The sequence below is a fragment of the Mauremys mutica genome, chromosome 15 (genome assembly GCF_020497125.1).
Source record: "Mauremys mutica isolate MM-2020 ecotype Southern chromosome 15, ASM2049712v1, whole genome shotgun sequence".
In the NCBI taxonomy this organism is placed as follows: domain Eukaryota; kingdom Metazoa; phylum Chordata; order Testudines; family Geoemydidae; genus Mauremys; species Mauremys mutica.
In genome coordinates, this window is record NC_059086.1 from 4,125,994 (window position 1) to 4,140,991 (window position 14,998).

A 14,998-nucleotide genomic window follows, 5' to 3' on the forward strand; every position below is an offset into this window, starting at 1 on the left:
TTTCCATTCTCTTGCTGTCTTGGACAGTTTTAAATGGGGATTAATCAGGCTCAGTTAGGCCTTTGCGTATGCTACCTCTATCTTGAAATGTAGTTGTTTTCCAGCTACTCTTGACAGAGGTATGTTTTTTCTGAACTGAGATACGGTGTCACAGCCTCCTCCTAAAAGCCTGGCCACTGGACCTCAGGCTCTTCCTCTTTCAGGAGCAGCAGACTCACTTTACGCGCGCACATGCTCTGTTTAAAGAGCGGTGTAGTTATTTGGGGGGTTTACGGTGCCGCATGGCCTGGGGTTGCTCTTATCCTAGACTGAGATGCCATTTATAAGCGGAAATGCGTAGGGGGACCACCCTGCTGATTCCAGACTAGCCTAGAGATACATTAGTAGGACCCAGCAGGAGTAGAGTAAAAAGAAAGAAATCTCTCACTGTCCCGCATTTAGCATCCTGCCATGGGATTACCTGCCCAGTGGGGAATTGTACCCTTTGCTTGCTGTACAGGGTTTCCACATCTCCCTGCTACGGGCACCATCTGCCAGCATATCTGGGCCAGGGCGCCAGCTGAACTTCCTCTCTGGCAGCAGGAGGAAGCTTGACACCATATCCTTGTAGCTGGACCAGAGGACAGTGCAGGTGGGGAGATGAAATTCACAACCCGGTAGCCACCATCCCTTTCATCCTGGCAGCTGGGTGACCTGCAACCCCTAACACTGGTCCTAGCAATAGTCGGCTGGGTAGGTGTGTGCAGTTGGAGGGATGGCACCGATTCAGAACGAGCACCGGGTAGACGTGTAGAGGCCTAGTTACTCTCTCAGGAGTAAGGGCATGAAAGGGAACGGACCTTCCATTCATTAGTGTGTGAAGTTCTGGGAGATTATGGTGAGAGATCCAGCTGAAAACACAGAGCCCAGCCACCGAACAGGAGATAGCAGACTTTATTTTGGAGCAGCAGCAGCTCCTTTTGGAGAACGGCCTCTGTGCGTGTGCTGTTGAGGGGGAGAGCGTGCTACAGCTTCCTTCTGCCAACAAAGTCTGTCTAGGCCGTCTGGGTTCGGTTCTGGCGACTGACTGGCCAGTGAGTACTTGCTGCTGCTCAGAAGAGTAAATATACCTGTCAGCTAAAAAGAAACCCATCGGTGTGACATGACGAGGGTTAGAAGCTGAACAGCTGAGCTTCTGGCCCATAGAAGGCGGCAGGGAAACAGCTTGAGAATGATGAGAGCGTCTTGTGACTTTCTCAAGTGCAGAGCTCTTTGCACAGTGCTGTAAAATATACTCCGCGTTTACAAAATGCAGAACGTGACCCAGTCCCCACACCTAAGAGCTCATCATCCGTTTCGGGCAACAGATGAAGGGAATCATCCCTTAACACTTCAACCTTAAGGCTGGAGCAGCTTGGAGGCACTTCCACGCCTCTTCCCCTTCTTGGTCTGGACTCTAGCACACAACTTGGGTAATTGGACCTTGGACACTGGCTGGGTCATTTGGCCAGCAAATCCCTGCCCGATTGCATCCTGTGAACACAACTACAGGGCCATGCAGTCTAATAGGCAGAGCGGATATTTCACCTCCAACTCCCGGCAGGAACAAGAACTACTGCCCGGTGGGGGTAAGCTTACCTATGGTGGGGGGCGGGGCTCCAGTTGCTCAATGCAGGCATAAGCAACTAGCCTGATGGATGTCACATTAGCCTCAGTGGAAAACAGATAGTTAAAGACGGGCCTAGGGTCCTTAGAACTTTATCTAAGGATCGTCTCCAGGCAAGAGCCTGAGTAGTGACTGGATTTTTCTAGTAATACCAAGCACCTCTTCTTCATCCAAGTGCATTGTCGTCATTCTTTGTATTGCAGTAGTGTCTAGAGGCGCCTTCTCCTCCCATCAATGAGCAAGACTGCCTTGTGCCAGGCGCTGTACAGATACAACAGCAAGATTGTCCCTGCCACCCAAAAGACTGTACAATCTAAATACATTGATTTATTTGGTTCACAACCTGTGTATCCTCTACAGCAGTGGTGGGCAAACTACGGCCCATGGGCCACATCCAGCCCGCCAGCCAATTTAATCTGCTCCCCAAGCTCCCACTGGGGAGCGGGGTCTGGGACTTGCCCCGCTCCTGTGCTCCAGTTGGGGAGTGGGGTCAGGGGCCGCTCCGCGTGCACGTGCTGCGGCTTTGTGCCGCTCGCAGAAGCAGCAGCATATCTGCCCTCCAGCTCCTACGCGTAGGGGCAGACTGGGGCTCGTTGGCCGGGAACTGCGGCCAATGGGAGATGCAGGGGTGGCACCTGCGGATGGGGCAGGGTGCAGAGCTGCCTGGCTGTGCCTTCGCCTAGGAGCTGGGGAGAGGGGGTGGGGAGAATATTCTGCTACTTCCGGGAGCTGCTTGAGGTAAGCCTACACCCATGAGGTCCTCCCACATCCCAAGCCCCTGCTCCAGCCCTGATCCCCCTCCGAACCCCTCGATCCGAGCCCGGAGCACCCTCCTGCACCCCAAACCCCTCATCCTGAGCCCCACCCCAGAGCCTGCACACCCAGCCAGAGCCCTCCCCTCCTGTGCCCCAGCCCGGAGCCCCCTCCCGCACCCTGAACCCCTCATTTCTGGCCCCAGCCAGAGCCCTCACCCTCTCCTGCACCCCAATCCCAATTTTGTGAGCATTCATGGCCTGCCATACAATTTCCATGCCCAGATATGGCCCTTGGACCAAAAAGCTTGCCCACCCCGCTCTACAGTGAGCCAGGGTTCAGAGGTGGTGATGTCTGAACTCGTTTGCATCTCCTCAAACCTAGCCTGACCAACCCAGAAATTGGACCAAATTGTAGAACGTGAAAACAGAACGGTTACAGTGACTAGTTCAAACACACATTCATCAAGTAGAAGTGTGATTAAACCGCTCAAATCTCTCCATCCTCATCAACGTTGATTAGTTATCACACTGGCCTTCCTGCTGGGTAGTAAATGAAGGCACCTCAGGAAACACACACCCACCCACCCCCCTGGAATTCCTTCTCTAGCTTTGTTTGTATTACTACTACAGAGCTGCTTAGAGCAACTTTGAATGTCTTCATCTTCCTAATGAATTCCAATGATGAGCTGCTTTTCCTGTCTCTTGGGAACATCACCAGATAAGGATTTTGTATGTAACTGTATTTTAGCTAATTTCCCGCGCTCCCCCCCCCCCCGCCCCGCCCCAAAGATATGCCCTTCTTTGTAAAAGAAATGTGATGATTCAAACAGCTTTGACATTACCGGGGGGTTTTCCTTTAGCAAAGGAACATTCATTACTTGTATTATGGTAGTGCGTACAGGCTGCAGTTGAGATCAAGACCCTGTTGTGCTGGGCACGGTATAGACACAGTTACAGGCGCTTCCAGTCGAAATAGACGAAGGGTGGGAGTGGATTATATTCCTGATTTAACAGATGTGGGAATTGAGCTGCAGAGAGGTTGTGACATACCCAGAGTCTGGCAGAGACAGGATTTGAACCCAGGTGTCCTGCATCGCTCACATGAAGACGGCTCTTCCTCTACCCTAGTGGAGTTCAAAATCAAAGTTCCCCCGAGCGACGGGCGCATCGGGTTGACGCAGTCTAGGCACATCGGTTTCAGTGGAGTTGGTCAGGGTGTAAATAAGAATGGGATTTGTTCCTGAATTTTTTCTCTGTCATCAGATATTCAGTTTTCTGTCCTTGCCTGTTACGGTTTCAGCTGTTCTTAGCAAAGGGTCATGGGATCTGAAATATTCCTTATAGCCATTGTGATATGTTGCAGTGAATCATCTTGTTGCAATAAACATGCTGCTTATATGTGAAACGTGCCAACAGCTAAGGCCCTCCTGGTTGTCAGACATCTCAGCTTGGTCCCCTTGACTTAGACAAAAAGCTGATGTAATTAACTGATGTCAGGAGTTTTCATCCCCTCCCCGGGGGAGCAGGCCCAGTTGGTGTTGCGGAGTGCAGTGCCTGCCGTGGGTACAAGACCTCAGAGTTGAACACGCTATCAATGCTAGTGTTTGGGTAAGAGGGAGAGGGCTGGCAGCTGCACCCCAGCCAACAGATGTATCTGAATATTCATATGTTTAGAGATTAATCTTTCTCTTAATTAGGCAAATGACGGTGAGGGTGTCTCTAGCCATGCTGTGTAATGTAGTGGAGTCAGGAAAAGAAGAATAACCAGCCACCTCTCTTTTCTTTCCCTACAGATCCCAGACGAATTTGATAATGGTGAGTAAAGCCCCAAACCTGCTTCTGAGTTGGCTCAGTGCTTTGGGTCGCTTCCTCCCCGTGAGCCCTTGGCAGAAGAGGAGCTGGTGGAGGGGTGGGTGTGGGTGTGGAGCAGGGGAAAATACATGTCGCCCCTGCAAATGTGAGCTTGGTAGCGCAGATGGCTCCCTTGATAAACAGGGCAACTCACTGGTCATTGGGAAGTTAGTGTGAGATGGAACAGAAAGGCCCTTCTGCTCCAGGCTGGAAAGATGGCCAGTTTTAAAAGCCAAGCGTGCTGGTAAGTGCAGAGGGAGAGACATCTGCCCTTTCTTTTCCTTACTCCTCCAGCGGTATCCCCCTGTGGCAGGACAAAGTAGCTGCCCTCAAGGATACTTCTCAGAGTTGGCTGCTCTACCTGCCTTCCCAAAGCCTCCCACTCTCCCCAAGCAGGAAAGCGACTCACTCTGGATAAACACATTTGTGTTTGGGCTTCTGAATTCTGCGCCGCGTGAGCTGGGTTTTACTCGGTGCCTATCGCTGTGCTACGAGATGGATGTTTGTGCCCGTGGGGTGCTCTTGGATTTGCCAGTAGACACCTCATTGAAACTCTTCTCCTAGACAGAGAAGCACATCTGGGCTCGATACTTTAGTGCTGCTGTTCACGAATGATGAAAGTAAGGGACTCTACAGTAACCTGTCTGGGGAGTGGAACTGGCTGTGAAACGGCTCTGGACTCAGTGAATCCACTGGGAAGTTGGGTTAAAGTACCGGATCAAACCGAGAGTGCTGAGCTGCAGTCTCCCAGTTTCTCTCCCTCCTTGCTTCCTGAAAACATGGGGCCATCTTCTGTTGTGGTCTGTGTTCTGGAGGGCAGATGATGATTCCCCTTTAATCCCCTGGAAGACGTGTAGTCGTTCCCATTGTTATGGATGGATAAACCAAAGCACAGAGAGGTTGCGTGACTGGCCCAAGCCTGACACTGATTCACTGTAGCAGTAGTTTTCCTAACCCCCTGCTCTAGCCACTAGCCCACACTTCCGGCAGGGGGATGGAAACCAAGAACTCCCACTGGAGCCTTCAAAGCGAGGTGGAGAGCAAAGGGCGAAAACAGTCCGTGGTGAGGGCTTTGGTCAACTGGGAGGCAAAACTATTTCCTGTGGGCTACTTTTGTCATCTGCACGTGGCTTTCTTATGGAAAACGTTTCCTTGTGAAGGATGTAGGGATGTTTTTTTCCAATGGAAGGGTCTCGTCCAACAAGGTTTATGACCACGAATGAGTGTGTGCACACCCCAGAGGGTTTGGCAGTCTATAGTCAGCGCTGTTAACACGCTCAATTGAGTTTTACAAACGCGGAGTCCGCTTCCGTTTGACGTGCTTCCGTCCTCTTTCGAGCCTCCAAACCCTCATTTGGGTGAAACAGCAGCTCTGAACCTTGCCACCCGCATGTGACTGCAGCAGAGTTTCCAGCTAGTCCTCATTGGTCAGAAATGGGGCTGGAACCCCTTTGACTCCTGAAAGAAATCATCAGCTGCGTTTTCCTCTTCCAACTTTTGCTGCAAACGGCGGCTTCCATGTTCTTTTGGTCATCACAGGACGAGAGTTTTGGAGAAGAGCAACAAAACTTAATAAGGAGGCCACAGCAGCTGAGCACCAGGGAAATCTTGGCTTGGCTAAACTGCAGGAGCCTGTGCAGATTTGAAAGACATCAGAACCAAGGAAGGAGAAGGACTGAGTGTGATTTGTGAGAGGATGGAGCCAGTGGCTGGGTGCTAGCCTTGGCCTTGGGAAACCAAGGTGCAATTCCCTACTCTGCCCTGTGTGACAGTTGCCAAGCCTGTCTGCCTCGGTACTATTGAATGGGGATAGTAGCATTTCCCTGCTTCGCAGAGGGGATGCGAGGAGAAATTAATTAGCATGTGATGCTCTGATACTGTGGTGATGGTGGCCAGATAGGACTGCAGCAGATGGGTAAGAGGACTGGGGTGAAACTGAGAGAGGACGGTTTAGGGTGGCACTTTCAAAATACCTAAGTGACTTAAGAGCACGTGTCCCATTGACTTGTTTGAAAATCCCGCCCTGAGGCTGAATGTTGGGGAAAGCTTCCTGAGAGTGGGATCTCCAGCGGTGGAACAGTATCTCCAAGCCAAGGCGCGGCTGCACTTTTACTTAGGGCTTAGGACAGAACATGAGCAAACGCCTATCAAAGAAGACTCCTGGCATTGGGTCCCTAAGAGAGACAGAGTGTTTTGAATTTGATTTTTCTCATCTCAGTGACTGTTCAGTAAAACGATTTCCTCTCTTCACATAGATGTAGAGTCAATGTCTTCAGCTCTCCCCTTTCCAATTAAACCCTCCCATTCACCATCCTCCCGGGAACATAGAGCGATAGGCAGAAGCGAAGGTGTTTGGGAAACGAGAATCGGGTGGAAAGCTCCTTTCCTGTTGCACTGTAGATCAAGGCTTTCAGAAGCAGCCAGCGATTTTTGAGTGACTCACTTCTGTGGCACCCGATCTGAGGAACCTTTAAAGGGCCTGTCTTTCAGCAAGGGCTGAGCACCCGTCCTCTGAAAATCAGGCCTTTTTATGACGTCTCGGTTTGGGTACTCCAAAATCACTGGTCACGTAACACACATGGCCCTAGTGAGAGACATGCCTAGACCGTCCTCTCCCTTCACACAACTCCTAGTGTCCTTTGCTTAGGGAGATTCTAGGAAAACTGGACAGTATCTTCTCTCGAAGGCCTAGGCTATACTTAAAACTTATGCCAGCATAGCTGTGGCAGCTAGGAGTGTAGAAAATATCACACCTGCTAGTGACAAAGCTGTGCCACCAAAGCCCCCAGGGTAAATGCAGCTATGCCAGCAGAAGGGTTTCTGTTGGCTTGGCTAATATCGTTTGGGGAGATGGCATTTCTACACTGCCAAAACTCCTTCCGTTGGCGTACGCCGTGTCTATTCCAGCGGGGCTATGCCGGCGTAAGATCTGTAGTGTAGACCGGGCTGCACAATCAGCAGTACGCGTAGGCTCTTAGCCCTGGTCTACACGGGGGGGGATCAGTCTAAGTTACGCAACTTCAGCTACGTGAATGACGTAGCTGAAGTCGACGTACTTAGATCAACTTACCATGGTGTCTTCACCGCTGTGAGTTGACTGCTGCTGCTCCCCCGTCGACTCCTCCTGCACCTCTCGCGGTGGTGGAGTACAGGAGTCAATGGGAGAGCACTCGGGGGTCGATTTATCGCATCTAGACTAGACACGATAAATCGATCCCTGCTGGATTGATCGCTGCCTGCCGATCTGGCGGGTAGTGAAGACATACTCTTAATTCACTAGGCCTCTGTTTGACTTGGATTCCTGTGTGGTTTTCTCTTTAGTTTCCCCCCTGGATATCTACACTTGTTTTTCCACCCTGCAAGATAAGGGGGTTTGTTCCCACCTTCCGGAATTGCCTGGCATTGCTGCGGTCACCAGCATAGCATCGGGGTTCTGGGACAGGAAAGGCTGCGGCCTTGACCAAGTGGACTATCTAGGTTGCAGGACCTGGCCCAGTGTTTAATTGCTGTTCGGTTTGTAGCTGGAATCGTGTCCATTTCCATATTAATCAGCCCAGGGTTAATACTGTAATTAAAACAAGATGAACTGGTAATGAACCAGCACCAAAAGCAGCAGCTGAGGATGAGCCAGGAGCCCTCCTGACTGCAGAAGATGAGCTCGATATTCGCTCAGGTCTCTATTGCACAGGGCCCGCTCAGCGGCCAGCTGCAACAAATCCGCATTGTGGGATCGTCCAAGGAGGCCCGGGCGCCTCAAAGGCCAGGATGACGATGTTTATCGGTAAAGCTCTCACTATTTTTTAACATCTGAAATTCACTTGCAAAGATCGTGTAAAACTCCCACCTCAACTCTCTGCTTATCTCAGAGGCATGCGGTGATCTATAACCCAGGCACAATTTCCCACCCGCCAAAGAATGAACAGTTTGACCCCTTGAATCTCCACAAATTAAACGCTCAAAAATGCCAGCCAGTGCTTTTTCGGAAGCTTAAGAGGTACATCTTCATGGGGCCAAAAATCCTCAACAGAAATGTGTTCAGCATTCAGCTTTTTCTTTTAGTAGGTTACTGAGTTCAAATATACATCTAATTTAATAGAACCACCCCAGAATCCACCAATCACGGTGTTACTTCTAATATTTGTTTCCGGTTGTGCCCAAGAATGTGCCAAGGGTTTTCCAAACCTGAAGGGGGAGGCGTGCTCCCTGCTGTTCAGAGTGGTCCATAAACCAGATGATCATATGGGCTCCAAAATCAGTCCCTTGTAATCTCACCCCATCTTCCCTGCCCCTGCCATTGTGGAATGGGAGCACCATTTTGAAACCATGGAAAAGGGCTAGGCTGGGAGATGGTAGCAGTGCCAGAAATTCTGGCCTTGGAATCCAGGAATCTGCATCCTCTTGTTCATCCCTTTCCTTCATGGGCATGGGGAGAACAGAACTGCCTGCATTGCCCGTGACATGCTGATAGCACCTGCCGCTCTGCATCAAGTTAGCGACTATAATCAAATCTCCTGCTTTAGGGCGTCAGCCGCTCACCTGCAGCGGGGTCGGGAAGGAATTTGTTCACCAGTGCACGGTTTGTTTTCTTGGATGCGAAGGGGGGTTTTCGCCTTTCTCTGGAGCATCAGAGACTGGCCATTGTTGGGGTGCGGTGGCCCATGCTCTGCGGCAGGGCCGCCTAGAGGATTCAGGGGGCCTGGGGTCTTCGGCGGCGGAGGGGGCCCCACTTCGGCGGTAATTCGGCGGAGGGGTGTCCTTCCGCTCCGGGACCAGCCGCCAAAGTGCCCCAAAGACCCAGCTCTTCGGCAGCGGGTCCCAGGGCGGAAGGACCCCCCGCCGCCGAATTACTGCCGAAGACCCAGAGCAGAAGAAGCTCCAAGGGCCCAGGCTCCACAAGAGCTTTCTGGGCCCCCCCGAAGCGAGTGAAGGACCCCGCTCCAGGGGCCCCGAAAAACTCTCGTGGGGGCCTCTCTGGGGCCTGTGGCAAATTGCCCCACTTCCCCCTCTCCGGGCGGCCCTGCTCTGAGGTCATGCAGAGAATCCTCTCGTAGCTGCCTGGCTGGTGCGTCTCATTCTCCTGCTCAGGGTCAAACTCTTTGCCAGATTCGGGGTCAGGAAGGAACACCCCCACCCCACCCCCAGTCAGATTGGGAGGAAGTTTGGGGTTATTGATTCAGCTCCGGCTGGGATCATCTGGGCCCGCCTCGCCTAATCAATTCCCTGCCACTGCAGAAGCCTTGGGCATTGGTGGCACCTCAGCCTCTCCTGTTCTCTCCCTGCGACTCAGTTTAGTTTCCTGAGCACAGAAATTCTTTTGGTGCAGGCTAAGTCATTGACTTACCATAGGGGCATCTGGGTGAGAATGAATGTCCTGTGCTATATGTGAGGTCCGACGAGATGATCAGTTGGTCTCTTTTGGCCTTAAACTCGATGAAACTACATGGGCCGCAAAATCAGTCCCGTGTAATCTCGCCCCATCTCCTCCCCTCCACCCTATCAAATGGTTGAAAGTGGGCGTAAGTTTTGGTACCACAGAAGTGGACTCCTGGTGAGTGGAGGGGCAGTTTTGATCGCTCTGGCAGCACAATCACAGCGCTCTGTTCAGACCTTGGCCAGTCAGTGGGAAAGTTGCCTCTCCGATCAGGTTTACAGATATCTTCCCCCCTACGTTGGGTCTGTGTTTTGCTACTACTGCCAAAGCTACATTCAGGGCAGTTTTCACACCCCGCTTGGTTATACAAGATATGGAATTATTTCACTATGATATTGTTGGAAACCCATCTGGTAAAATCCCAGCCCGACCGAGGATTTAAACTCTTTACTTTGGCTGGCTGGAAGCACAAATGTCTTTACCACTTTTTGGATTTAGGTGGCAGAGAAGTCTGGGAGGAGAGCAGCTCAGTAGATGGAAAGCCAGATTATAAATATGTTAATTCTTTAATGTGTTTAAGCTGGATAGTGAGTGAGCAGTAATAAGCGTAACATGCTCAGCTCCCCCTAGGGAAAAAAAAATCAAGAAATAAAGTTACTTTACAATTCTAATCAGCTGAGTGAAAGGGCCAGTGTTTGAGTTGCTTCTCCAGAGCAGATGTACCGGTGTGCATAAACAGCGTGTGTGAGTCTCTTGTCGAGGGCAGAAGGTCAGGCAGGACTTGTGCTGGGATGGGAGGGTTAACAATTCTCCCTTCCCTACCCATCCCTAGGCATCGCTGTGGAGGGAGCAGAGTGGGAAACTGCTGTGACATTGAATGAAGGGGAGGGGGGGAATGTGGCACTGTAGTACGTCTGTCCCCAAGGGCTGGGAGCCATAGGCTTTCCAGATGCCCTTCTTCTTCGCCTGTTCCACTTGATGAGCAAAGAGCAGGGGCAGATTTCAGGAGAGAGAGCCCCAAGGGGGTCGGAGCGGTGGGGAAAGGTCAGGCTCTGACGGCATCCTGTCGCAGCGCGGTCTCTCATACCTTCGTCCCGTCCAGCGTGCCTTCGCTTGCTTAAGATCGTTCTACAGCTGCTCGCTCATCTGTTCCATGGATCGGCGTGCTGAAGGAGCCATAGACTCTCCCTCCGCCAGGCTCTGACCCCCCAAATTCACCTAGGCCCCAGCTCTCTACCACCCATGCTTCCTACTAGGCAAAGCTTTCCATATCTCCCTGATAAAGCCCACATGTTTTTTCTGGATTTTCTTCCTACAGTGCGTTGAATATTCTGAATACCTGCATCAACATAATGCCATTGGGTAGACCTATTTTGGTGGTTTCTGTTGGAGCACACCTCTCAGTCATACAGGCTGACTGTTCATTTGATGTTTGCAGCGTGTCGGTCCCAGGATATTAGCGAGACAAGGTGGGCAAGGTAATACCTTTTATTGAACCAACTTCTGTTGGTGAAAGAGAGAACTCTGTAAACTCGAATGCTTGTCTCTTTCACCAGTAGAAGTTGGTCCAATCAAGCAGTGGTTTTCAACCTGTGCTCTGCAGACTAAGATTTCCAAAGGGGTCTGCACCTCCATTTGAAATTTTTTAGGGGTCCTCAAATGAAAAAAGATTGAAAACCACTTCAATGAAAGATGCTACTTCACCCACCTTGTCTGTTCGTTTCACAGCATTTAGGAGCATAGTCCTACCAGACAGCAAAGATCTGCCAGATTGTGGGGTGGGGTGTGTGTGAGGGGGGGTTACAGCCCTTATTCCGATCCCAATAATGCAGAATCTTAGTGAGAAAGTTTCAAGCATAGGTCCTGCTTCGTCCTACAGTTTGTAAGGGAAAATAGCAAATTGGTGGGGGAGAGGGAGGCTGACTTTCAGAGATGTTGTGCTCCCACTGAGTTGAACCGGGGGTGGGGGGGGGGTGCTCAGCAAATCAGACCCTTTATGTTACATTTGCCCCCTCCCTAAAGGAGCCTAGAAAACAGAGGCAGATGGAACTTTGCTGAACACTTTCAAAGGCAGAAGGTCCGGCGAGCGGAACACTTTCAGATCAAACACGTACAGAAACACACAGAGGAGGCAGGGCCTGGGCTTTGTCTGCCCGCGGACCCCTGAGAGCGAGTGAGCTGGGATAGGAAGCGCTTTTCACCTGCTCCGTTCAGCAGGCCTGGCATATGCTCCGTCCAGATTAAAAGCCATTTTTCAGTCAGTGGCCCATTGTCTGACATAATAGAAAACTCCCCCTCCCCCTTTTCCTCTCTCCAAATCTCTGGCTAATTCTCCGAGCTCTTCCTTTTAGATTTAAAGATGAACGGGTTGGGGTTAACGTAATTGTTTAACCACCATGCGCCAGCCATCATGTGACCTAGAATAATCTGTCAAGACACTGCAGACCTTTTCTTCACCTCCCCTGTGTTTAAAACAATGGGTACCTACTCCCCTGTAGATATGCCTCAGATAACTTTCCGCTATAGGGCTGAGCACCCTCTCCCGAAAGTTGTTGTGTGTTCTCGGTTTTCCTGAGGTCATGCCAAACGCTTAGCTCTTCTATAGTGCTTCTCAGCTGTAGGCTGCAAAGCTATTGTCCTCCCTGTGTTACAGAAGGGAAAGCCAGGCATGGAGAATGTTGTGTGTTAGTTTCAGACTGGGAAACTGGTCAGTTTCTGAGCTCTGGTCAGTTTCAAACCTGGAAATAGAACCCAGGTGTCCTGTCTCCCAGCTGCCTCCCCTGCATGCTAGAATTTTCCAAAGGGTGACGTTCGCTTCAAAAAATATTAATTGGTGTTGCAGGTCTGTAATATTCTGCATGGGAGGGAAGGGGACAATTGGACGCAGTCCAAGTTTAAAACGTGATCCCAGGCCAGTAACCGGTAAACTCGTTTGCAAATGAGACTTGGTTTTAAAACCATCTTTTTTCCCCCCCCTGGTTTAACTTTTCCAGGGTGTGTGTTGTGTTTTGTTTTTTAAAGTGTTGATCTGACAGTCAAAGTCCAACACAGCCTTGGCCGTGGTCAGATTCCCCTGTATGGGCCTGCAATTGACACCTGAATCCCGCTCTCAACAGCCCCATCGTCATCCGCCCCAGCTGCTCCGTCCGCATTATCATGACAATTGCCTGCAAATTATGTCCCATTCAGTGCGCCTGCCTTTGATTGATTAACTTACAGTTTCTGTTTGAATAACCCTGGCCGCTAAGATGGTAAAGCTGTAATCTCAGAGGGATAGTTAACAGCGATAGTGTGGGGACTCCGGACTCAGTCACACGCTCTCTACAGCCTGACCCCTGCTTATGGGAACATCTGAAGAGACAGGAGGCCAGTAATTGAAAAATCCATTCCTTGTGTGCAGTGGGAGGGGCGGAGGGATGCTTCTGCCTATGCAAGAGCTGCATCAGATGGCCTGGATTGCCAGACAGCAGCAGCCCACACTTCATCTGCCAGCATGGCGGATGATTGGAAGACACACAGTTGTGTATTTTTGTTCCCGCACCAGTGAGTGTTTTCCCTAGACTTCTGCTTTCTAGACAGTGCTCAGTGCCCCCAAGAGAGATGCTGTCATTGGCGTCTCATTTAGGGCATCCTCCCTCCCTTTTAAAGGTATGGGCTGAGATTTTCAACCGGGGCTAGTGATTTGGGGTGTGTCTGTTTTTTGTTTTGAGTATCCAGCTTGACCCCTTAAGAAGGGGCCTGATTTTTAGAAGGCTGCTGCTCCTTGTTTTCTGAGAATCCCCTTTAGTGCCTCAAGTTTGCCCCCCCGGCAATCTCTAGACACTTGAGTAGTTTGGTCCTGATTGGCAGCTAAAAACTATGTTCTTATACTGTTGTGCATATGCCTGCCTTCACCCCTAAATTCGGGTTTGCCAGTTAAAGAATGAAATAGTTTGGGGTAACTTGCCCCCACCTCTCACTGATGCAACAGAAGACCTGAATGATGCTTGTAAATAACAGAAATGAAGCATAAAATAACCAGTATATTTTAACGCATAAATTGCCACGAAAATTTTGCCAGTCTACTTTCAAGTTCTACTTGCTGTCCCCCGCCTCCCCCGCCCACTGAATCACCTTCCAACCCCCTTTTTGGTGATGATGGAAAACTATCTTCTGCCTCAAAACAAATGGCTGCTTGGGGCACCGTCGTGCTAGGTGCTGCACAGACCAACTGCGATCAGGGCCCCTGTTGTGCTGGGCACTGCACAGGCCCGGAGTAGTAACCGCCACTCGTTGGGGGTGGTTTAATTGTGCCAGCGGGATAGAGCAGCTACATGGGAGACCGCACAGCTGCAGCAGTACGGCTGTGCTGCTAGCCTTAGGGCTGGTCTACACCGGGGGGAGGGGGGGAAATCGATCTAAGATACGCAATGTCAGCTACAGAGACGTATCTTAGGTCGACTTACCTTCCGTCCTCACAGCGCAGGATCGATGGCTGCGGCTCCCCCATCGACTCCGCTTCCGCCTCTCGCCCTGGTGGAGTTCCGGAGTCGGCGGGAGCGTGTTTGGGGATCGATTTATCACGTCTAGACGAGATGCGATAAATCGATCCCCGATAGATCAATCGCCGATCCAGCGGGTAGTGTGGGCGTACCCTTAGAGACAGACCCTGCCCCAAAGAGCGTACAGACTACTCAAGAAGTGGGCTGGAAAACAGAGGTATAGAGAGGAGAAGGGACTTCTCTGGACAGAGAGCAGGTTGGTGTTAGAGCTGGGAATAGAACCCAGGTGTCATGAACTCCAAATCTGCAACCCTGTCCAGAACATGCTGCCTCCCATGCTGGCTGGCCTGGGGAAGAGGATGAGTAGACTCTTGCAAGGCTGGTTCACATGAATAGGATCCTACGTAAGGATGTTGGCACTTAACTAATCAGACCCTTTGCTGAAGCAGATTCTTACAGCATCACCAGTTTTGGGGCTGGTTTTCTTGTGCAGAGTCTCCTTGGTGGAAGTATAATTGGAAGAGTTTGTGTCCCTGAAAGGATCCACGGCTAATGAAATGATAAATTCTATGTTGTACCTGCCTCTCTGGGTATTTTATGTGTTGCCATCATGAATGAGCAAAGCATGTTTGTGAGGGAAAGGAGCAGTAACCCTATTTTGCAGGTGGGAAACTGAGGCATGCTGATTAAGTGACTTGGGCAAGATCTCCCAGGAAATCTGTAGGGAGCTAGAAACTGAACCTCAGTTCTAATACCCCAAGCATCCTCCCTCCCACCCAGCCTGTTTGCATATGGTCCTTTCAGAATCCCTAGCAAGGCCGGGATTCGTTTTCCTGCTAGCTGCGATGTGTGGCGGGAAGACTTTCCCCACTCTAGACGCTGCTGCTACATTCGA

At 50.8% G+C, this 14,998-nt stretch overlaps 1 protein-coding gene across 1 annotated transcript in view; it reads left to right on the forward strand.

The window, feature by feature from the left end:
• Window positions 1–14,998, forward strand: part of TIMM50 (translocase of inner mitochondrial membrane 50) — a 48,268-nt gene that overhangs the window by 19,769 nt on the left and 13,501 nt on the right. The window contains exon 4 of the mRNA XM_044988859.1: window positions 4,194–4,215. Within this exon, the coding sequence (XP_044844794.1) occupies window positions 4,194–4,215 (22 nt within the window). The remainder of the gene's footprint in view (window positions 1–4,193; window positions 4,216–14,998) is intronic.